We start from the raw sequence: 24,587 nt of genomic DNA, 5'->3' as shown, positions 1-24,587 counted from the left end.
TTTTCGTATGTCACTGTTATTATTAAGCAAATGGAGTAGTCAATATTACACTGAATGTTTATTGCAATTAATCTGAGTTTAGGCACCATGTCACCCCATAATATTCAACAATACTTCATTAATCAAAGCTTAAGAGGCAGTTGCACCATATATTTATATATATTTTTGGTTGAAAGATGAGTGAAAGAGAGAAGCAACCTCTCTAACACAATTGAATTGATCATAGAAAGAATATTAAATCCATGGTACTCTGGACCAAACCACGCTACTCCATTGTTTGAGAGCACTGGTATTGAAGATGCCTCCAACTATGAATCTGTTAGAAGCTTCGCAGAATTGATGTGGCCTAATGGTCATGACCAATTTTGGTATGTACGTAGTTCATTTCATTGAAATATTAGTGTAAAATTGCGCTGCTTATGCTTGTGATCAAACTCTATAAAGGGGTATTATTTGTAGTTTGATGAAAACATTAAAATGGAATTAATATTGCTCATGTTATGTTCCAACAGCAATGCTATAACTACGATGACCAAGCAGCTGGATGAGCCGAAGAACAAGATTGAAATGATGATTCTTGATAGTTATGGTTTTGGATCAGAGAAATCAAGGTCGATCATGGCAAGCAAGTCGACGTTACTGATTAATAAATACAATGCACCTCCATTAGGGGATGATCACGTGAATGGACTCCCTGCTCACACTGACAAAAGATTGTCCACAACACTTTGTGATGATCAAGTTTCAGGGCTGGAATTTGAAACCACAGATGGACAATGGGTGAAGCTGTCACTCTCTCCTGCCCCCTTTGTTTTATTGTCGGAGTTATTCTTATGAGTAACTTATTACTAAAATAACCAAAGTAGATAGAAATTAAAAATAAAATTCATATTGTCATTTGCAGTAATTGACTGGCAGGCATGGAGTAATGGCAGAATGCATTCGATGAAGCATAGAGTGATGATTAGTGGACAGAGAGAACAGTATTCGTTACTAGTGATTGCACTTCCGGTAGAAGATACAATAGTCAAGGCGCCAAAGGAGCTAGTAGATGAAGAACATCCCCAACTTTTTAAAGACTTTTGACTATATGCTTACGATAAGTTCATCTATTCAGCCGAAGCAAGTCACATATATAGAGTCCGCAAAGCAAGTTTTCACATTTGCTGGCCTAATAAATAGTTGACTGGCTCCTCAGGTCTTTCGCATCTATCTACTTTACAACTGAGGTTAATGACTTTGACACAGCATTAGTACTACTAAAGCCAGCAAATTTGAATTTATAGTCAAACTGGGTTGAAGCTTTCTATGGCCTCATTACGTAACAGTTTATCGCCCAAAACATAAACTTTGATGGTCCAAAAATTAAACATAAGGTTAACAATCAGTAACGAATTAATCCAGTGATAACTTATCATCCATGATATTGACTTGCAGACATTGAGTAATTGGTGAAGCATCCAGTACATGATGATGTCGGGAGAAAAAGAACAATATTCAATAATCTTTAGGAGCATTTTCAAGTCCAGTATAGGGTACTTGCCATCATCAAAGCTCCAAAGGAGTCGGTAGCCACATGAAGAACATCCTGAAATTTTACTGACCTCAGGAACATATAAGTTTTCAACCGTATTTTGGAAGATTTCAACCCCGTCTAGGAAGATTTCTTGCTGCACTTCAGAGAATATTGTACCATTGGACGTGGGAAACACAAGCTCGTCAGCATATACTAAAGGTCAATTTGACATTACAGTCTTTACTTGGTATACCTTGTGCAGCAATGACATTGTTTCTACATAAAACACATGCAATCATGCTGGACTCCTTAGATAATTACTGTGGCCTCATTATAGTAAGTATCTTCATGTTTGAGATGCTTGCTTCACTTGAAAACTTTGATTCTTATAGGATTAAGTATTGTAGTAACTATGTGCTATCACCGCCTATGTGTCTGTTGTATTTACTGATCGATAGTGCTGATTTGATGCTCGTCTTAGCCATGGACATACTAAGCCTATTAAATCTGTGTGCTGGAATCCTTCTGGTGAGTTTCTTGCATTGGTTAGTGAAGACTCGGTCATGGTTTGGACGCTTAATTATATGAGGAAATGAAGGCAAATGAGTTGTGCTGTAGTGGGAACAAGTTCTATATGTGTTTTCCATCCTATCTAGTATCTAGATATCATCCTTCGCTGCTGGTCGTTGGCTGTTACGGGGCAAGTCGACTATGCACTAACTCTTGTCGGTTAGGTTTGCTCACTAAATTTTTGGGTGGAGCTGGACCTACAAGAGACGATACCTACATGTTAAGTGAGCAAATGAAGGTTGTTAAGTGAGCAAATGAAGGTTGTTAAGTGCAGTTCCCACCAATCCATGTTGCCATTCTCAGTAAACCAATTCGCCGGAACTGGACCGAGGAATTGTAAGTGTGGTAAAGTTTGGAGAGGCTCAGGCCCTGGCCAGCTTTGGCATATGCATATTGGGCCCAGCCCAGACCGTGCAAACAATTTTATGTGCCTCAACCTAGCCTAATGAGAACTTGTTAAGAAATGGGAAATCTTATTATACACCCAAATTGTCATTCACTTATTAGATTAAATCCACTCCTAAGATGCGATCGAGATCAAGAATTTTGTGAAAGAAGATAGTTTTTGCTTCAGATTGATTGGTGACTATCAGTGAAGATCTATTTTGAGATGATGAAATCAATGAAACGGGACCGAAAACTCTAGAGACCAACTCGAAAAACATGATTCGAGCCTGACTCGAAAAGTTTTGGTTCGGTCTCAGGTTCAACAAATTGACATCTGGACTTGGCCCGTTGACTTGATACACATTTACGCAAGCGTACGTATCGTTGTCAAGATAGGGAAATATTAAGCCCAAAGTTTATCGTACCACGGGGATTAGTGGCTAACCCACAATCCTTGGGTAGTCGGAACTAAAGTCACTAAGCAAACAAAAGAAAAATAAAGAAAATAAATAAAAATGCTAATCTAAGGCACCAAGCCTTAGCAATGCTCGGCTTTGGTTCTCACCAAAGCCTAATCAAAACTAAGAGCCTAGTGATGACTATTTACAATGAAGGAGAAATTGTCATTAAGCATTGTGATTGTAATTTTCTAAAAAGACCAAGTCAAAAACTAAATGAACAACAACAATTAAAAAAAAAAAGAAAAAAATAAAAGAGAGATAGATTTGGGTACTAGGGATCACTCTCTAGCAATTTCAATGCAACGAACACGTTTCAAGCAAACAAACATATTTTCATGAGAACCAAATCCCGTACTTAATGCTGGTCAAGGCCACTAAGCCGAATTTCCTTAAGGGTATTCATATTTTCGATTAGGACAAATATGAACTCTCTAACTCATGAATTAGTACCTTACCAAGGCTACCAAAACATGAGCTAAAGGCGTAGAGCTCTAGAAATTAGGGATTTAAGCATGCAATAGTTACAACCTAAAATGTAATGATTACGTAGTTCTCTATCTAATGCCGGTTAAGGCCACTAAGTCAATTTCTTTTATTTGGTATCCATTCTTCCGGTTAAGGCAAGAATGAACTCTCTAACCCTAATCATTATGCCTTGTTAGGGCCACAACGTCTAGGATTAAAGGCGAAGGGCACAAGAAAATAGAAACTTAGGCAATCATTAATTCTCGATTAAGCAACTACTTGACACACCACACTAATTACATGAAGCTAGTGAACAAAAGAACCACCAATTGTATCACACAACACAAATCTCAAAACATAACAAAGAGAGTGGTCAATTCCCTAAAATTCATGCTCAAGAATCAATTGACATAGTAATTAGAGTGCACTCATATGAAAATACATTATTTATCACTTGAAAATATGTCAATTACATCAAAATTGAGCTAGAGTTAGAAACCCTAGCTCCCAAAAGTAACTACTCACAACCCATATTCATGAACATCAAAATTACAAAATTCAAATAGCAAAGAGTAGAGAAATGTAGGAGAAAACAAGGATAGTCACAAATAGCTATGAAGCTAGCATGACTAGCCTTGAATTACAACCCCACAAAATACCCAAATCTTGAATCTTGTAGAGATTGAGCTCCTTGATAGATCCTTGAAGGTTTGTGTGAGTAATTCTTCAAATCTCAAAAGAAATTATAAAAAAAAAGAGGAAAAATGGATGGGAGGAGAGGATTAGAGCAGCCCAAAGGGCTGCCCAGTTTTGGTGCGGCGCTGTGTTCGTCTCTAGGTTGATATCCCCCCTGAAGAGATGATGAGGGTAATATATATATATGTGGTCTCGGTGGGTGAGGGAATGTGATAAGAAAAGGGCCACGTGTGAAAGGAATGGCTGATGGGATTTTTGGCTAGTTGAAATGGAGAACACGTGCAGCATATATGGCCAAAACATGTTTAATTAATAATCCTTGATTAATTAAACATCCATGCTCATGATTTATTTCCTTTTTTTTTTTCTTTCTCTTCTTCTTCTTTTCTCAATGCACCTCAGCATATATTTTTGGAGACAATGAAATTTCACTTCTTTCACGGCATCCACCGTAGTTGACTCAGTGTTGACTTTTTGTCCTTTTATTGAAAACTCTGAATTTGCACAATTTCACACCATTTTGTCCGGTTTCCGCAACTCCGCTTATTTCTATAAAATAAATAAAAAATGGATTAATTACATAATAATTGACTTGAGGATTAGCTTATTTCTAGTGTTTTAGATATAATTATACGCATAAAAATGCGTGTAATCACCCGTACCCAACCCTAATAAACAATATGAAAGAACGAGCGTGCCGCCCTAGCTAGGTGCAAAATTTGAAATTTTTTTATAAAATTTTGAAAATGTGCTGCTATTTGAACCCAATAATATCTAACAGTATCCTATATTTTTTCAATTGTACCCTTGTTTAACTCCATTACTCTACCCATCAATGATACAAACCCCCCCCCCCCCCCCCCCGTAACTCCTTATTTATCCTTGTTTATCTAACAGTAAAGTAGCAGCTCCCTATAGTTATAGACTAGTTCGACACTTTACCCTGATTGTCTATCACATGAAATCTACTTAATATATTGATATAATATGTGTAACAACGAACCTTAGTAAGTGGATTTAAAAATTAGGACCCAAAATTCAGAGGAGTATAATTTTCAAAAAAAAAAAAAAAAAAGGAGATAGAAGCCTAGAATGTGGGGTTTAGTTAAGTATGCGGCAGCGGAACAAGGGTTTTAGGGAGAGCAGGAGAAAACAATGGGGAGCGGGAAAGAAAGGAACTCTAAGAACAAGGGTAAGCCGCTTGGCCCCAAAACTGAGTACAACAAGAACAAGAACAAGAAGAAGCAACAGCGGCCCAACAAGAATACCCAAAATGAAAACCAAATCGGAACTCAAAACAGCGAAGACGGCAACAACAACAACAACAAGCTACAACCGGCATCGCCGTCGGCACAACTCAACTCGTTCCTCGACAAGTTTCAATCCGCCAATCGTCTCCAGCTTTCTTCTCTCGAATTGGACTCCCTCAACGGTACCATGTCTATTCTTTTCTGCTCTGTTTGGCCAAATTACTTAATAGTATTGACTTTGATTTCATATTCAGCATGAATTTTGTATCTGTGGAATGTTATGGAAAGAACTGTATTGTGTTCTAATATACAAATTTCGCAGATAAATGTATTGTGGACCTGTCTGGAAGCACGGATCAAGATGTCGAAAACTTGGGGAAACATGTGAAGGCAGCTTTTGGCCCATCATGGAAAGCCGAACTATGTGATAAGCGTCTCTTGGAAGGAAAAGTTGATCCAGGGAGTCCAGCAGTTCTTATTATTAGTACATCTGCCTTGAGATCAATAGAACTTCTAAGGTCGAGTAATGTTTCTTTCAATTTTGGACTGTAACAGAAATGCAATTAGTTGCAAATATGATGTTGCGAACCCGTAATATTTTATTAGACGAAAATGTATCGGTAGCATAATGAATTTTACCCCTTTTAGTACACAGCTATCACTGATGTCTACATTCTGTACCTCTAGGGGCTTTCGGTCGCTGACTAAAGAATGCCATCCAGTGAAGCTGTTCTCAAAGCATATGAAGGTTGACGAACAGGTAGATTATCTGAATTTTTACAATGCCCAACTGATCATGCATGCATTACCGTTTACTACTCATGTCTCTTTATTAATGGGTTAGCAGTCTGTATGAAATAAGATGTTTGGAGATACATGTGGGTTGTATAAGAAAGGCTTGGGTTGTCTGCAGTTCCAGTTCTTTGAATCATTAGCTGTAGTTGTGTGTGTAAACATATACATACGTAACATATATATGGTAATGTATGTATGAATAATGTTCCTACTTGAAGTGAGCAACTAGGTAGGATAGACAAGTAAAGCTTAGTTTGGGGGTGAAAATATTCCCCCAATGTTATAGAATAGTTACAACTATGTTGGAGGATTAACTTGGCTGACTCAGTTACCAGGGGAACTGCTACAAACAGCTCAATTATATCAGTTTTCACTCCAGTAGAAAGTCAAGTGTCTTGGCAACAGCTGTGAAATATAGTAACTTGCTTCATTACTCACATAGATGACGTAAACTGTTCTAAGTAGTTCTCGTTATGCCGGTCCTAAGTTTCATTTAATCACTGGTAATCTTGTTAAACCAAAATAAGATCCTTGTCACAATGGCTCTGTAAATTATCTTCAATGTGTCTAATGCCTAAACAATGTTGAAAACAAAAAAATGATCAAAGTCAGCTTTTATCAATTTTGTCATGGCTATCTGATTTATAGATTATACTACAATTATAGATTCAAAAGTGTTGTGTATACATTTGTAAAAGCTCTGCATTTCTTTTTGGTGTACATATATAGGCTTGTCGATTATATTTCTTTTTGTAGAATAAAATTGAAAGTCCCTAATTTGCAATCCACACTCCATCTTTCCTCTTCTAGTTGAAATTCTTGCAAAATTTAAAATACTAAAAGAGGAAAGATGGAGTGTGGACCTTAAATTGGGGAGGGTGAATTTCAATCCCCTTCTTTTTCCTGCTGTCACACTCCCCCTTTTCCTTTATCATAAAGAGACAAAAGGGTGTATGAATAGTTTTATTTGCACTTCAGTTTGGTCCCAACTACTGGTGAAATTTTTTAGGGTTTCATTTAATTTTCATAGAGGTATTTAACCGCATTGGTGGCCACTGGATTGTGGTTTCAGAAAAAGATGGTGAGATTTAAACTGGTTAACAGAGGCTCCTGCTCTCTTGAGCATTACTTTTGCTCGTCAGTCTGATCCAGTTTCCCATTTTTTATTTGTTTCTGTTTCTTAATCTTCTTTACTATAGTGTTTTTCTTCTGCATCAAAATTAGTACCGACTTTCAGATTCTTATGTCTCATCCCATTTCTATTAGGTTTTTCTCTGAGATTTTCATCTCTTCACTGCCTATTCATATCATCATGCTCTTCAGTTCGCTAATAAGATGGGCAGAATTTTGTGTTTGACATTGACTGTTGGGTCTGATGCTTGGATTTAAATTGTTTAACACAGGCTCCTGGTCTATTGAATGTTCTATTTGGACATCAATTTTGAACCCAAATCCCCACTCTTTCTGTTTATCTTATTGTCCATTAGGTTTTAGTTTTTTTTTTTGTTGGAGTGAGCACTCTGATCTTCATATTGCCTTTTCATCTTTTTTCTTGTAGGATGAGTTCTATGTATAATAGATCCTTTGCCGTTTTATATCAGTTATTAATGCTTCTATTAATGTTTAGGTAGAGCTGATTTGAGATTGATGCTATCCACTTAATAGTGACTGTACCCCATTCCTGGGTTTATGGTCCATCTCTATGGCTGCAACTAATAACTAATAAATAGTGAAAGTATAAAACTAACATACATGGGCCTGTAGATAGGAATGAAATCACTCTATTTTTTATGCATATGCAATGACCTAGGTTTCTCAATAAATACCTAATTTTGAAGTGATACTTTGTGCTAATGTTATTTTATCCTGTAACCAGTACTATTTCATCTCCTCTTTACCAATCTTGATGCAGTCAAAACATTGTTGCCTTTTCTCTCATCGACTTATGCTTTTTCCAGGTCTCCTTGTTAAAGGACCGTGTTAACATCGCTAGTGGTACACCAAGCAGGTAATTACAAATTTTTTATTTTTATTTATTAACCTTTTTGTAGGTAACCCGTAGCTGCAACCCAATATTTTCAGCTTTTGTTTGATTGCTTTTTTTTTAGCTCGAGTATCATTTTAGCATGCGTGGTGAAAATGTTATATTCTGCTCGTTACTTTGAAGTTACATGGCGAGTGTTTTAATACTTGGTGTTGTCGTATGTGTGTAGTATGGGCTATTAGATTAATTATTATAGACAACTTTTACATGTCATACTGTCATAGGGCTTTCAGCTGGACTCTTCTCTCCTGATATGGTTTGCTTTTTTCACTTGTACTTAAAAACAGTTGATCATAGGGTTCATTTTTTCTTCTTTCGGGTGTTTTGGTATGGATCTTGCCTCTGCTAATTTATATTTTTGAGTTCTCTGCTGCTTGTCTCTTAGGTGGACATCTTCTCCACTTTCATTGTGTCTTTACTCCTTCCTTTGGTTAATATGTTTCTGAGAGACTAACAGTTCTAATATCTTGCATGACCGGTCTATTCATATGGTCTTTAGGGCCATGTTTTGAAGTTTGTTCAAGTTTTCTGATGTACTTTCTGGTTTGCTTTGCTTGTGTCTTCTTGTTGTTAACCACTTGTCCTCTTTATTGTATCATTAAAATCTTTATTCATAATATATATAAATATATTATTTAAAAAAAAAAAAAACATTTTATCACATATCAGAAAACAGTGATGCTCAATTCAAGAACACCTCAATTGGACTAGAAATAAACCTACTGTAGTCTGTTGTGGGTATTGTTCTCTGACCATATCCATAGTATTCAGAACCAATTTGTAATCCGTCAACACAATGATCTTCCAACTAGGGTAAAGGAAGTGTAGGGAAAAACAAATCCAGGTTTTGTTGGTCCAAAGAAAATAAGATTAAAAAAATAAAGGATTATGCTGCATTTTGCATTAGAAAACATTAGCAAAAGAGGTCTAAGATTAGTATGCTTCTTTATGACAACATTGCAACACTCTTTAACTTGGAAAATTAAATTTGCAAGGTAAAGTTAAGGGAGGGAGGTAAGCTCACTGCTGATGGCTTGTTTCTCTTTTACTTTGTTTGAAGTTCATAAGGGTCATGGAATTGCAGTACTACAACATATCCTGTATCTTTCTTTCTCTTGTAATTTATTCTGTTTGAATTGAATAGCTTGTTGAATTATTTTTTCCAGGATAAAGAAGCTAATTGACATTGAGGCATTGGGGCTTTCACGGTTATCAGTGATTGTGCTTGATGTGCACCCAGATGTAAAGGGCTATTCCCTGTTGACGCTTCCACAAGTAAGGTCAGATTATCAGTGATCTCTCGCTGGTTTCCTATTTGCTCTGTCCTGGTTTTGCTCCTACTATTTTTATCATCTTTTGCCTCCCAAGTTAATTCACAAATCTAAACTCTTCCTTTACTTGCTAATTTATAGAACTAAGTGTCAACCTTCCTTGTGGTTTACGCATTCTTTTGCAGAGATATTATGTTGTCTTTCCATCATGAAAATTGAACTACTGGCGAGTTTACAAAAATCTACTTATCATATCTTCTTTTTATCTAAGTTCACTAACTAGCGTGGGCTGTGATAGTGCAAAAATCATATAAGAGATTTTAATGTCCTTTTGCTCCTTTCTGCTGTATTCTCAAGTACAAATTATGTTATCTTTGTGGCAGAGATGAATTTTGGGATTTGTACAAGACGTATTTTCACCAGCGATTACTCCAAGGTTCCTTGCGTCTTTCTCTTTATGGTCCATTAATATCTGATAATGAGTTCAAGGGAAAAAAGAAACCCACTGAATAGTTATATATAGTTTGGTACAAACTTGAAGCCAGTGTACTATTTTTTTCTCCAGTGATCTTTAGAATGTTATGTCTCACTTCTGTATTGGAGTTACTCTGCATAAAGTGAACTTTCTTTCAAGCTTGTATTTTTTGTTATGTTGCTGAAGATCAAATGTTAAATTTGTTTCTCTTTCAGTGACTTTATTTATTTTAAACAAGGAATATGGAGGAATTTTTATTTGTTAGCTGGTTAAGAGCATCTGTAAACAATGATTTCCATTGATCTGTATGTTTACAATTGTACAATTATATAGCTAGATCTGCTCTACTGTTACAAGATGTTACCAACAGAATTCAATGCTATAAATACAAATATTCAAAACTAATCTACAGTTACACAATCAATTTTGATTGTGGAGAGGAAATCAATTTAGGAGAGTGATTTTCTCTAACATCCCCCCTCAAAATTGGCGGTAATGGACGAACAAGTTTGGCTGAAAGAATAGAATGGCGAGACTTGTGGAGTGGCTTGGTAAGAAGGTCAACCAGCTGATCTAGAGAAGGAATAAAACACACACGGACACACGGTGACTTCCTAGAGCAACCTTTTCATGAACATAATGATAATCAAGCTCAATGTGCTTAGTGCGAGCATGAAACACTGGATTCGAAGCCATATAAGTAGCACTAAGATTCTAACAATGTAATAAAACAGGAAAATTAAGTCGAGCACGAAGTTCATACAGCAAGAAACCTAACCAAGTAGTTTCAGCATTTGCATGAGCTAAGGAGCGGTACTCGGACTCAGCACTTGAGCGAGCTACAGTGGGTTGTTTCTTGAAGCACCATGATATTAAAGTGGAACCAAGATAGATAAGATCAGATGTAGAACGGCGGGATTGAATGCAACCAGCCCAATCGGAGAACACGCTTCACATCAACAAGACGAGGAAGACGCGGTTGACTCATAAATTGAGACAAGGAGTTAACCGCAAAAGCAATGTCCGGACGTGTAATGGTGAGGTATTGTAAAGAACCCACTAACTCCCGAAAAGCTGAAGGATCGTCAAGTTCACCATCAGTGGCGGTAAGAGGAGACTTGGCACACATAGGAGTGCTCACTGGCTGGCTGTGCAGAAGATCATGCTTTTCCAGAAGGTCATGAGCATACTTTACTTGATGGACATGAAGTCCCTTGGAATGGCATCTCTGGTCAATGGAGAGTCAAAAGGTTTGTGTGGAATTTGAGGTCGACTTGGCAATTGTCATTTTGTTGAGCTTGAACCCCAATGAATGAGTCAAATAGATACCAAACCAATTTAAATGGATGTAGGTTGTGTTAACGGTGGCTTTTTGTATGGAAATTTTAAAAAACCCTAAGCGCCGTTACTACTCGGACGCTCCAAAACCCTAGATCGAAAGACGGCTTTTTCCCGTCTCCGCCATCTTGTGCATCCATTGATTAAGGCACTACATCCTCTGTTGCTTCCTTGGCTCTTGCCAGCAACGAAATCATCGATATCTCAAGATTGGCAGGTGAATCTTCACGTAGAGGATTGCAATGCTAGCCAAACCTTTGGCACCAAAACCTGCTGAACTGAATGACCTTCAATGCTTGTCAGGTGTGTATTTGTTTCGGGAGTATTTATTAGGCCTTTCAGTCAAGCTAGAGAAAGGGACTCGCTATTATGATTATTAAAGTTCTAAGATTTCTGAACCAAACAAGGTTGACGCTTTGTTCACTAAGGCCTAAATTCTTTATCAATTTAGGACTGCCTTTTGTTATCTACTGTTACGGAGATCAGTGGACATATAAGTTTCATCAAAATTCGTTCTCTTCTAGTTTGTTATTAGAATTTGCGGCGGGTGGGCTATAGGAGATAGGATTAAGAAATCCGCATCAAGCTTGTCCATCATATGTGAGATAATGGAGTTCACTAATCTGTTCTCAGAGGTGTTTAGTGTATTCATGACAAGGGTTATGTGCATTGCGACATAAAATACGATAACATTCGTCTTAATGACATGACTTCTCATATCAATTTCGTGGCTAAGGTAACAGACTTCGGATTCATAAATAGCGCTCAAAACAAGTATATTTTTACCACGTTTATTTTCCAGAATTTGCACCATGTTTTTTATAGTTTTTTTTTTCAACGATAATGTTATACCCATGTTATATGAACAATATTAACAGAAAAAATAATCATGACTTGCAATAAAAGAGTTTTATACTTGAATCATGTAACAAATACTCTGTAATGTCATAGGCGATTAACTTGTTAGAGTTGGTAACTCCTAATTATTAAAGAAAACCATCACTAAATATGTAATTTCCTAATTCTATACTTACATATCCCTTGTACACCTTGATAAGTATAAATTAAATCCAACTTTCAAAGTCTAATTAGAAGCCAAGAAAATGAGAATTAACATAGAGGTAGTAAAGTAGGCTTTTTAAATTTGGTCTTTGCAATCTTAACTATTAACTCGTATTCTTCTTCAATGTCCTTGACATTTGTATAATATGTTTAATTTTCAAGTATTTATTAGTTCAAGGCGTTACTTGACGTGGAAGAAAGAATCCGACGGCAGGCGTTTTCTTTCCTTAAGAAGCTTGATAGCTGGGAAATTGATAAAATCAATGGCATCATATAGAGACTGACTCACTCTAGTAAGTGGATGTTTGTCTCAAGGCTGATCAAGATGTTCGTGACAGATGATGCGTTGACCTTCCTTACATGACATTTTCAGCAACCTGCTTATACTCTTGAAGATTAGGAGTAACAAACTAAAGGCAGTAGCTTTTTCAGCTCTCATCAATCGCTAGTTCATCCAAGGGCTGTTTCACATCATGTTATAAGATTAGTATAGATTCATTAAAAAAGATGTTGCTGACCGAGGCTAATCTGTCTAAATATCTCATTCGGGCGAAATGTCTAGCATGCATTACCAACATTGCATTTGCTGTGGGAAAAGACAGATTTAGTGAAGATGCTTTAGAGGTTATAGAATCTCTTAGGGGCATGGAATGGATGGTTAAGATAGATAAAATATCAAATTCTTTATCTTGCAGGCATTATTGAACCTTTGCATCTTAGGGGAGGGTTCTTCAGTTCATTTTTAATCTTTGATACCTATATATGCTGTGTGAACATCCCAAAAAATTTCGTGAGTAGGTGATGATACAATGCAAGAGGCTATGTTGGATAAAGGTTTAGCTTTAAAAGTCTTGGTATACTTCACAGAAGATAGAGTTCCGGTCGTTGTTGGTCATATTGGTACTATAAATGGACCTGAAGAAAGCGGAGAGCAGACGGAGATGTGAAAGTTCAAATTAATTTTCAATGGTGAACTTGACAGTGTAGTTGTATAGTTGGCTTGAGTAAATGGACATATTGATGCTATAAATGGACTTGAAGAAAAGGGGGACCATGGGAAGATTTAAAAGTTCCATATGAGTTTTGAATAGTGTAACTTGAACTATTTTTTAGTTTTGAGTTGCTCTTATTGGCTTGCTCACATGTTCTTTGCAGATGAAGAATCTAATTTTTGGATCTTAAAAAAAAATAATAATAAACAAACAAACCTTAGGCATTGTTTTATTGTTTGAATTGGTCTTTCGTTTCTTTGCATGTTAAGGAGTAGTATCATTTTGGTAACTCTGTCTTTTCTTTTTTGAGGAGTTTGGTTTCATGTCCTCTCCTCGCTGTGTTTTTCCCTTTTTCCTTTACTTTTTAATAAAATACTGTGACACCCCAATTTTTGAACAGAAATAACAAGCAAAATAAGAATGACTAAGTACACCGGGCCTGATGATTAAGATATCGACCCTAAATATTAGGAATTTTTTTTCTTTCTTTTAAAACAAACGTATGACTAGTCATGAACTCACAATGTAAATATAGACTCGTACTTTAGAGTTATATATTACATTACACAAAGTTTACAAATTAAGTTGCGCTAACAATTTAATAAGTAAACGCTCCCTTAGAGCTTACAACAAAAGGGAAGTCTAATAAAATCAAAGCAACAAAATTAACTTCCAACACCTACAGTTGCGACCACAAGACTTTAATTTCAACCAATACCACTACATAAGTCCCACCACTTATGTACTATTACACAAGTCACTACATCTCCAACAAACAATTCCATCAAAATTAGATATATTTAATGTAAATACACACACACACACACACACGTAATCATCCTCTTAGGAATGCCGCTAATACCAACTATAGTTGACGATTAAGCACAACCGAAAAATCATTTCAAAACAAAATCTAGTTTTCACTTACCTATGAACCGTTGACTATCAAATTCATATCTTTCAAGAAAAATATTTATTTTGATAAATATGATTTCACAGATAACCAATATTTCTAACCAAACCATACTATAACTAATTCATTACTCAAAACAACATGAGATTTACTCACCTCGAATCTCGCTGCGTCTTCACACAAAACGAGAATGAGCACAATACCACAAAACTTTGCTCAAAATGATCTTGTCAAGAACCTAAGCAACAAGGTCTCAACCCAGTATAAACAAAGCAATAAAGCGTTTAAAGTTCAAAACATGAACTTCAACTAAAAACCGAAGATTTCGTCAATCAAGACAAAACTTCATCCGAGATCATCTAAGGTCGCTGAAACACTTCTAGGATCAATTGACAAAACAAAAGGACGATCCAACGGTCAGATCCTCAACCAATCAAAACATAACGAATTGAAACCGAAATTAACCTAACTCGTGAAAAAGAGCGAGCAATGACAAAACTAAAGTACAAAACACACCTAGATGTTTGTATTGACAAACAAAGGCTAATGGAGCAATTAGGAAATCCAAAGGTGGCCTGACACGCTGCCACTAGTGGCTAAGCGTAAGCCCCACGTGCGCTGGTGAATTTCAAAATTAGCACGATCAACTTCGACCAACTTGTAGAGCACAACAAGGGGAGAAACTTACATACTTGGCACCAAGTCCAATTCGGCCTATATTGAGCTAGATCAAGCTTGAAAGTTTCGGGTGACCTTAACTTTTTCAAATGATCTCAAAAAAATGCATACCTCGTGTCTACAAACTCGTATCGACATGCTCTACGACATTCGTGGAGAAAGCTTTTCAAGAAAATGAACAAATAAAAAGTCGACTCTTGACCTCCTCAAAAATAAAACTTCTTCAAGTAAATTCGTCCGAAATACATTTACTCCATCGACGAACTCAGAGAAGGCATACCAACAAAAGTAAAAGCACAAACCAACAGCTAAATAATTTCAATTAAACAATACTAATCAAAAACAAAATTTTGAGGTATTACAAATACAATAGAGGTTTGAGCATTTCTTAGCCCATACTCTATTCATCCAAAAAAAAAACTAATGACATAATTTATCTAATTTTACAAAAGAACACAAGTTGTATCATCTTAACAATAATTAGCTATAAGAATTAAGACTTCTAGAGCTATTGTGATAAAAACAATTAATTATTAGATGGGAGAAGAAAAAGAAACAGTCCATCAAAATCCTTTTCAAAGTGGCTGGATTGTTTTTTAGTTTTGATATGTACAAAGAGCAATATAAAATCCTCCACAATCGAGCATTTAATGAAATCCTTAACAATTCGAATATTTTTCAATATCACGAGATTTGAATGGAATCTTAATTGAATACAACAAGATTTAAAATGACTCTTTAAAATCTCAATTGAATATCCATTTATTTATTATTATTATTATTTGAATAAGGGGTTTGGAACCCATTCAGGCTGGAAGGCTCATCCCCACGCCTATGTTGTTGTTGTTGTCATTATTAATAATACTAATAATAATAATAATTTGTCGCATCGAGGGGGACATAGTACCAATACCTCAAGAGCTCATAGATAACTTACACAAATCTTCATAAAGGACATCCTAAATAAATCCCGGAGCCTCATCTAACATAAGATCAATAGTATGATCTAAACTAGCAAAGTGTGCTAACCTATCAGCAACACTATTTGCTTCTCTATAAACATGTCGGATAGACACAAACTCAAATGTCTGCATATATGCTTTACAATCATCAATTAATCGATTTACATTCGAATTGTTCTCCCCTTGATTGTTCAAAGCTGTCACGAGTAAAGAAGAATCACTCTCCAGCTCTACCTCTTTCCATCCTTGGTTTATGGCCACCCATAACCCTGCACGGCATGCTTCAGCCTCAATGTGGAGGGCTGAGGATACATGCATTAATCGTCTGGACCATACTGCTTTAAACTACCCCCACTATCTCGTACAACAATACCTATTCCTCCTTGGCCCGAGCAGGATTATAGGCCCCATCACAGTTGACTTTAAGTCTCCCACTTGGAGGACACTCCCACCCTGAATTGCGCACCTTATTGTTCCTGGTATTCAACTTCAGAGGGTGAAGCCTCTGATACTCTTCCAATAGCTATGTACGTACACCGAGTTGCAGCATATATGGGATTAAAAGCTGCTCCATTCCACATGGCATTGTTTCGCTCATTCCAAATAGTCCACAACCCCATGAAGAACGCCTCAAGGTGCTGCTTTGGTAAGGCTTGCACAACTTTCAGCAGCCACTCCACCATAGATGATGCATGGTGATTTTTAGCCCGTAGACCAATGGGACAGTTAGCCAAAAACATGCAGTTTTTTGAAAAGATGGATGCTTGTCTCCTTCTCCCCATGACAAAAAGCATAAGTCTCATCTGTAATACTAACCTTCTTAGTTAGAGCCTCCTTGGAGGGAAGTATATTACGTACCAACCTCCAGATGAAATGTCTCACTTTAGGCTGCACCCTCGCATTCCATACTTTCTTCCAAAGCTCCCTCATGTCAATATTTGACGTTGAAGAGGAAGGCTGTGAAACTTGAGCAATAAAACATCTAGCTACGTGATATCCGCTTTTGACACTGTACAACCCCATTTACTTTTGAAATACAAAAAAATATTGTAGCTAGACTCTTAAATGAATACATTCCCCCTAAGTTAGTTCTTAGAGGTCTCCAATGCATTCATGGCAAGGATTATGTACACTGTGACATAAAGTCCGATAACATTCTTCTTGTGAATGCATGACTTCTTATGTCGATTTTGTGGCTAAGATAGCAATCTTTGGATTGACAACGAGTGCTCAAAACAAGTATTCTCCCTAAGGCACCGTAAGGTATTGGAGTCCTGAAACTGTTTTCAATAACATACATGGAAAGCCATCATATATTTGGGCCTTAGGATGTATAGTTCTAGAAATGTTGACTGGAACATTGTGGTCTTGCAAGACAAGGCAGTTGGGTTTCAAATCCAATTATTCCTTCAAACTTGTCCAAAGAGGCCAAAAATTTTTTGGCAAAGTAAATTATACCGAGTAATCTCCATGTCATTGCAAGGAAAAATATACCGTAGTAAAATTTTTGGTGACCCGTTCAGGAATTCTTGACTGGTCGGTGAGATGTACTCTCCGGTGGCAATACTTACCATATATTATGCATAAACATGTCAAGATATAGTTGTGTGAGATCTCCGAAAATTAGATTTCTATTTACAAAGGAAAAATAATTTCTGGCTATTTTAATTTAAATTTCTACTATTTTTATAGTTTTTATAGCTTTTAAAAAATTATCAAAATTTTAAGATTGTCAAAGTTTTTTTTTGAGCCCACATAATTAATTAGATTTCGCTACGAGTTTGTAGAGATTTGTGGAAGATTTTTCGGACACTCGTGCTATTTTTATTGATTTTTGAAAGTTGTTATTATCCAAAAATTGATTTAAAAATAGAAATTAGAGGCGACTACATCTGGATCGTTCATTTTAATCACTGCTTGATCTGGACCGTCAGATATATAAGTTGGATCATACAGACCGAGTCTCCGCCAACCCAAATAGCTACAACTGCTGTGGGGACATGGATTTTCACCATGCATATATGTTCCATAGTCACGACAGTATACTGTGAAGGGATGCCTGAACAATATGCACTATAAAATAGTAAGCCTCGGGGGAGGCCCACACTAAATAATATCTCTTAATGGTCCTTGATGAAGGCCCTTACTGGTAAATATCCTCTCATTAATAAGTCCATAACGAGGCCCACGGCCAAGATACTGTGTAAAGCATAATATCTCTTACCGTGTCCACATATGGAAGGAAATCATTACTGAACACACGACCCAAATACAGTATCTAGTACGCTAGATTCAGTATATACCAGACCTTGAATAGAAAAGAGTCCTTAATGACTACAAATTAATACCCCGAAAGGCATCTCCTAAATAAGGAGGCGTTGGGCGTACATATGGTCATTACCTCGGCTTGTGATATTCGAGTTAACCTCGAATAGCCTAAGTAAGGGAATAGAATCCAACTCTATCTCCTTTACTCAAATACCCTAGGGTTTGACTACACTTAGACCATTCTACCTTGACACGCCATCTCCTATATAAGGAGGCATGATCAACCATCTCTAGTAACATACATCTTTCGTTCTTAGCCTATTGCTCTGAGTAGTTTATTGACTTGGTTGTCAAAGAATCTTTGTCTAGTACCACTACGGGCACGGATCTTATTTTGTAAGTACCTATAGCTGTATACCGGAGACCAAGCACATATAGAGAAGGGCTCCTTAGTCCACAAGACTTGGCAGCTACAGGTTCAGGCGACCGTATACTGGGAAGTGAGTTCCGATCTCTTACAACAGTGATCTGGCCTGTTTTCCATCCTTCGGCTACTCCTCGGAGGCATATTGATGACTTTAGGTTCAGTTCAATGTTGCCAACGTCCCTGTGCCGTTGGTTTGCACAAATTTTTTTTTGAAGAAGGAGAATCAAAGCCGGGAAACTTTGGTGCTTTCGACAGTTCTGAAGCATTTATAGGCTACTCTGGTCACCGTTGATGGTAAGTGAGTTATCAAATATGATGTACTCTTGGAGCTCTAGATGACTGTGTTCTTCATTTTGGATTTTGGTTAAGATTCGTGGAATTGGAATTTTGAAGTTTTCTGTACAATTCGGGTTAACTGATTTTCTGGTATTTTTGGTATTCTTCAGTCAATTTTCTGACCCTCTAAACTTGAGTTGATCATTTCTTGTTCTTGAAATCTGAGAATTTGTTGAGCTAGACAAAATCCAATGTTGGGCTATAGAGTTATGTTTGGTTACTCTAAAGTTGTGTTTTGGTAGATAGCGGATCATTTTGGTTTGGTTAATAATTACAAAGCTTGTGAACATTATTTAGGATTGAATTGGGTTTGAATTCAGACTTGATTTGATGAAGAAATGGGCGGAATTGGATGACCCTAAGAATTTAGTTGTTCCTGTTTGGGGTGTATGAAAAGAGTAACATACTTGTTTTACAAAGCCAAGTACATCAACTATTCAAGCTTGAATCAAAATAAGAAACCAAAACCAGAATCTAGACATTATTATTTGTCTTAGGTGGTTCTCAATAAAATTACGGTTGGGAAGAAATGATTAGATGGTCTCCTTATACCATCTCCAATGAATGTGTCAATTGACAGATGACAATTTCTAACGGTAAGTTTTGACAGAAATGAAGGTCCATCCCATATGTTAAAGCTGAAGTTTTGACATAGCACTGTAGCATCTGTCATTTATTTTCTTGAATTGTTTATAAATGGGACCCACGCACATTCAAACTCTTTAGGCATTCTTTATAATTTTTTTTATTACATTTAATGATAACTTTTGTTTAAAATAGTACAAAAAGGAGAGGATAACGGAATGAAATGAAATATGGGATGGAGGGGATGATATGCAAATTGACAGTCTGCCACGTAAGCTATCAAACTTGAATTTGACTTGTTGCTTTTGACATCTTTGCTGGAGATGCTGTTAGTAATTTTGAGGAAGTAGCACACAATGAGGAAAATACCATATTTCTGAACCTTTTATTGGATCAACAGTTTGGAGTTGATTGATCGAGTCAATTTGGAATGTAATGGGTGACATAAACAAACAAGATTCAGCTAAAGTGAATGATGGTGTAAGATTATTTTGGTTGTCCAAAGTAATTTCGAAGGTTTGAGCCGAATGAAGTTATGATGAACTGAACTCTATTTTAGACTAAGGATGTTTAATGTGGTGCTAGCAGTCTTATAAGAAGAAAGATAAAGATTTCAGAAAGCGATTTGCATTGTTATTAGCCTTGAGTAGCGTTGCAGTTAAAGCTTGAATTTGAGGCCTAGTCTCTCGAGAAACCTTTTCCAATAAATTTTAAATAGTTATTATTGTAATCCGTGAATTGTTTTTGAATTACATATTGGGTATTATCGCTTTATATAAAAGCATGTGTTGAATGTTATATTACGAGCTTTGATATTCAAATTAGCATACATAATGCATAGAGAGGCATTGGGAGTACGCATTTGAAGTTAGTGCATGTAGAAGGATACGAGCAACATTGGTATCCAGATGAATTAAATAGAAACAAATCATTTAGTGTAGTTGAGTTTGGCGTCATGAGGCGTTCAGGATCTATGATTAGCCCACATGTGCACAAATCGGGGAAAGTATATGCCTCTTCAACCAAGAGTGTTGATAAAATGATCTCATCGGGTTTTGGGTCTGAAAATCATGAAAGGTACCATGTGTACGAGTGGAGCTTGAGTTGGCATCGCATTCACGCATGCATTAAACATTCTAAATTTTGTTTGATAATTTATTTGTATAAGTTAAAAAGGTTTGGCCCTACTTTGTTCAGGAAGTTTGACATGTTTATCGAGAAGACTCAGCAAGAGAACATTTACATTTGTGAGACTCGAAAAGGATTATGCAAGATTAGAGGGGGAGATGTTATAGATTTTTTATTTTATTTCAAATGTTTTATTTTCAACTATTCTAGAAATGTATTTGGTGTTGTATTTAAATTTATTTTACATTTCTACGCTCACATCTCGGATTTGGTGTTAGCTACCGAATCTCACCTACATTGGGTTTAAGGCGTGACACGATACTTTCAAGAGATTTACGACTGAGAGGCTCTAGACTCACTCATTTCTTATGAGTAAACAAACTATTGGACAAGTAGCCAAAGTTCCCGCATGGTCACAATTTCAGCATTGTGATCATTGGCTGCCTAGCTTTATACCCTTATGGAACTCTAACTCGCTAGAGGCACAAAAGACCGAAGAGCAGCCCATGGCAGACCCATATGGTATGAAGACCAATTTGCAATGCTGCCACCACTGGCGAACGCAGCAAGTAACAAAAGAATGAGCCTACTTCCTACAAGGCAGAATAACGTCATTCTCCTCATCCTCAGATTAGCCTACGGGATCGACAAATCAATCCCTCTGCCTAAAAGTTGCAAAGCGCCGCCAAGAAACCTTAACTGAGCTCTCATCCTCTCAAGAGAGTCCTCATATTTGATTACTTATCGTAATAAGGAACTTTTATTCCAATTTCCATATTTCTTATGATTTTCAAAGCTTTCAAAAATTATTTAATTATTTTTAAGCTGGTCAAATATTACTTTTGAGGTTATCAAAATAAAATAGATATTTACACAAGTCTGTAATATTTGTTGGTGAATTTTTGGGAGTGCCAATATAGTTTTTATAAATTTTTGAACTTCTTAAAGAAAGATATAGAAATAGAAATAATTGGTTAGAATAAAAAAAAAAGTTAGAAATAAATGGGGACTGACACCTGGCAAAACTTGTGGAGTATTGGAATACGCGTATTCGTAAATAATACGCAAAGATAGACTACATACCACATATGGATATGTATACATACTATACCAAACAATCCTTTATGCAACATCTAAACCATACTATACCAAACAGTCCATTATGCCATAAGACTCAGGTTCATCACCAAGCATGGCTGCCTTTGCCAACTCTTTACCATACCAAACAGTCCGTTATGCAACATCTAAACCATAATCACCTTAAATCTGTGTTCTTGTGCTCGAATCTTCATGGTTATTTCTCTTGGTGTGCTATGCCTGTTTGTGTTTTCGACTTCACATATTGACCGATTCTCAACAATAGCATCAATGATAAATTCAGTCTACAAGATTGAAAACCCTTTAAGCATGCACCGTAGCACACAAACATCCTCTGAAACCTTTGAGTTTCTGGACCAAACTCCAACGTACATAATCCTAGAGTCACTATTTGTCTTCATATGCACTCACAGTACCAAACTAATTGGCCGTAAGATTCAGCTTCATCACTAAGCACAGCTGCCTTTGCCAACTCCGTACCATACCAAACAGTCCGTTACACAACATCTAAACCATAATCACTCTTGATCTCATGAGATATATCCAATGCCCTTTTGTTTAGATTGTCACGAATCTTATCAAGCATAATAGACTTCACAACCTATGAACCCATCATCTTACTCTTTTGTAAATTAATCACACCATGACATTTGTAAACATTAATCAAACTGTTAATGTAAAAGATTCCATTATATCTACACAAATAAGCATTCACACACCAATAAACCTTAACATAGCTCTCATCCTCTCGATCAAGAGAATCACCATATTTGATTACTTATCGTAATATTTGAAATTTGTTATAAAGTAAGAAGAAAATGAAGAGAGAATAATTGGGAAGAAGTAACAGTGTGTATCATTCAGTCTCATTAGCCTCCTTTATATAGAGGTAGGGTTTACATCAAAGTACATAACTAATGAGTATTTACATGGACATCCACATAGATAATAATATTTACATCACTCCCCCTTGGATGTCCACCAATGAATGATGGTATTGGACGCGCTTATTGTTGCCTCGTTAAAAACCTTGCCAGGTAACAAAAACTTAGTGGGACAAAAATAACCCTGGTCGAAGGACAAAAAGAGCACAACGCGCATATGTCCTAGGTAGCATGCTTCTGGATGCTCCCCCTGATTGTTGCAAACCTCATTCATGTATGCGATAAGCTACATGTACCATGTATAGTAGTTTGATGTGTTTATCACTGAAGTGAGACCATGTGTGCTTTGCATATAGGGGCTCATCACAAATTTTCATACCTGCAAAGTTAAAGCAATACTAACAAAGCTAGACAATATAAATAAATTGATACATTTATCTTTGTATAGTTTAAAACATAGGAAAAATCACCATGGCATACCTAGCCATAAATATCAATATCTTTATGTATTGATATGTCTCATATAAGCTCTTCAAGAGCTTTATGTAATTCATAACTTTAAGAAAGTTAGAATATGTTGCAACACTATAATCATAATTCAAATTCGATTTCGTAATCTTGTCATAGTACTCATCGAGGCAATTTGGGTTGCGTTAGCTATAACGGAATGAGTACATATGAGCTAGCTTAAGACTCTTTGATTTCATGAGTGAGCTTCAGGCTCTTTCAACCATTCATGGTCTTGCATTTTGAATCCTTCAAGGATTTGATAAGCAAAACGCTTATAATGACACTTTACTTTTGAGATTTTGCTTTTAGTAATGTGTCTTTAAGATCTTCATAATATATGATGACAATGTGCCATAAATCTCTCGTCAATACAATAGCTATATGCAACACTGTACTTATAGAAAATTGTCATTCATATAAGGGAAGATATTCATAATCTCATGTCTCTATAAATAGACATTGTGTCATAGTGATTTATCTTCACTTTAGTAAATACCCTTTTGTACCATGTAGGGTTAAAGGTCCAAGTATTTCATCACGTTTCAATTATTCAATTTCATTGGAATTGCCTCTTTCCAATGTGGCCAATAATATACTTTGTCGACATTCATGGTGAAACGTGGTAAAGCATCCATACAGCCCTTAATGATTTTTGGTAGCTACCATATGTAAATGATCATCGATGATCATTAATCATAGATCCCACACATTCTTATATGCATGCATTAGCTGTAAGAAGCTTATTGATATTGGGTACCCATGCCACTTCTGGGGCATATATTGTCACTTCTAGGACAATCATCTCTCATAGGTGAATTACGTAGAGAATGTGGATCTTTTTACTTATAATCTCATGTAGAGCATTATAGGGCTTGTATAATCTTCTCTTTTTGGGGGTTTAAAACTTTAGACCTGGTGGATGCAATCCACACAAATTCACGCCGTTATTTAAATGCAGTAGTCTTTCCTCCCCCTAACGGTGGGAAGACTGTCTTATTATGACCATGCTCAAAAGATGCGTTCAAAAATCTATCACTTTCTTTGGAGTGAAGATGTTCATTGGCTGGTGGCGAACCCAAACCAAGTTTTAGGTCAAAAAATGTTTTGTTCATTAGCATCAACCATATTGATTTATTATTGCATCACTAAGATATCATTTCCTAATGGCGTACTTACACCCTTTGTATGTGTAGCCATATTAGGAGCTGTGATATTGTTTAATGACATTCTCTTCAGGAGAATCATGTCAATTGGATACACTTGCATCCCACAAATCAAATGGAGTCTACATTGTTTGTATTAATATGGTTGGTCTCAGGGGCTTTAACCCAAGCAGGTGCCTTTGCATTTAGCATATAATTTTGTCACTATATTTTATCAAATCACTTGCTTAGATATTTCCAAAATCAAAATGAGACGGTGGATAAATATCTCACACCAATTCATATTGTTCTTCAGGAACAATCTTTCTCCCCC

General features: G+C 36.4%; 2 protein-coding genes across 3 annotated transcripts; both read left to right on the top strand.

Moving 5' to 3' along the window:
* Positions 1 to 528: 528 nt before the first annotated feature.
* LOC133711521 (probable 2-oxoglutarate-dependent dioxygenase AOP1) lies at positions 529 to 1,086 on the top strand. The gene is made up of 2 exons (XM_062137628.1): positions 529 to 780; positions 919 to 1,086. Exons 1-2 carry the CDS (start codon positions 529 to 531, stop codon positions 1,084 to 1,086), a joined length of 420 nt encoding a protein of 139 aa, XP_061993612.1.
* Positions 1,087 to 5,183: 4,097 nt separating this feature from the next.
* LOC133713063 (uncharacterized) lies at positions 5,184 to 10,194 on the top strand. Of its 2 annotated transcripts, none has more exons than XM_062139190.1 (6): positions 5,184 to 5,527; positions 5,668 to 5,863; positions 6,033 to 6,105; positions 8,099 to 8,148; positions 9,351 to 9,464; positions 9,839 to 10,194. In XM_062139190.1, the coding sequence occupies exons 1-6, from the start codon at positions 5,251 to 5,253 to the stop codon at positions 9,966 to 9,968; spliced, it is 840 nt and encodes a 279-aa protein (XP_061995174.1). In that variant the 5' UTR covers positions 5,184 to 5,250; the 3' UTR covers positions 9,969 to 10,194. The 2 variants fall into 2 exon arrangements, with proteins under 2 accessions (XP_061995174.1, XP_061995175.1); XM_062139191.1 differs by having other exon boundaries at positions 9,351 to 9,459; positions 9,839 to 9,972.
* The last annotated feature ends 14,393 nt before the right edge of the window (positions 10,195 to 24,587 follow it).

The sequence above is a fragment of the Rosa rugosa genome, chromosome 5 (assembly GCF_958449725.1).
Source record: "Rosa rugosa chromosome 5, drRosRugo1.1, whole genome shotgun sequence".
Taxonomy (NCBI): Eukaryota; Viridiplantae; Streptophyta; class Magnoliopsida; order Rosales; family Rosaceae; genus Rosa; species Rosa rugosa.
This window is presented reverse-complemented; position numbering and strand designations above follow the sequence as displayed.

Bases quoted from the DNA above. Each gene is read 5' to 3' on its own strand.
- LOC133711521 (XM_062137628.1), top strand. From the start codon at position 529: ATGACCAAGCAGCTGGATGAGCCGAAGAACAAGATTGAAATGATGATT. The intron at 781-918 runs GTGAAGCTGTCA...ATTGACTGGCAG, and splicing joins AAACCACAGATGGACAATGG to GCATGGAGTAATGGCAGAAT.
- LOC133713063 (XM_062139190.1), top strand. From the start codon at position 5,251: ATGGGGAGCGGGAAAGAAAGGAACTCTAAGAACAAGGGTAAGCCGCTT. The intron at 5,864-6,032 runs GTCGAGTAATGT...CTGTACCTCTAG, and splicing joins AGATCAATAGAACTTCTAAG to GGGCTTTCGGTCGCTGACTA. The intron at 9,465-9,838 runs GTCAGATTATCA...TCTTTGTGGCAG, and splicing joins TTGACGCTTCCACAAGTAAG to AGATGAATTTTGGGATTTGT.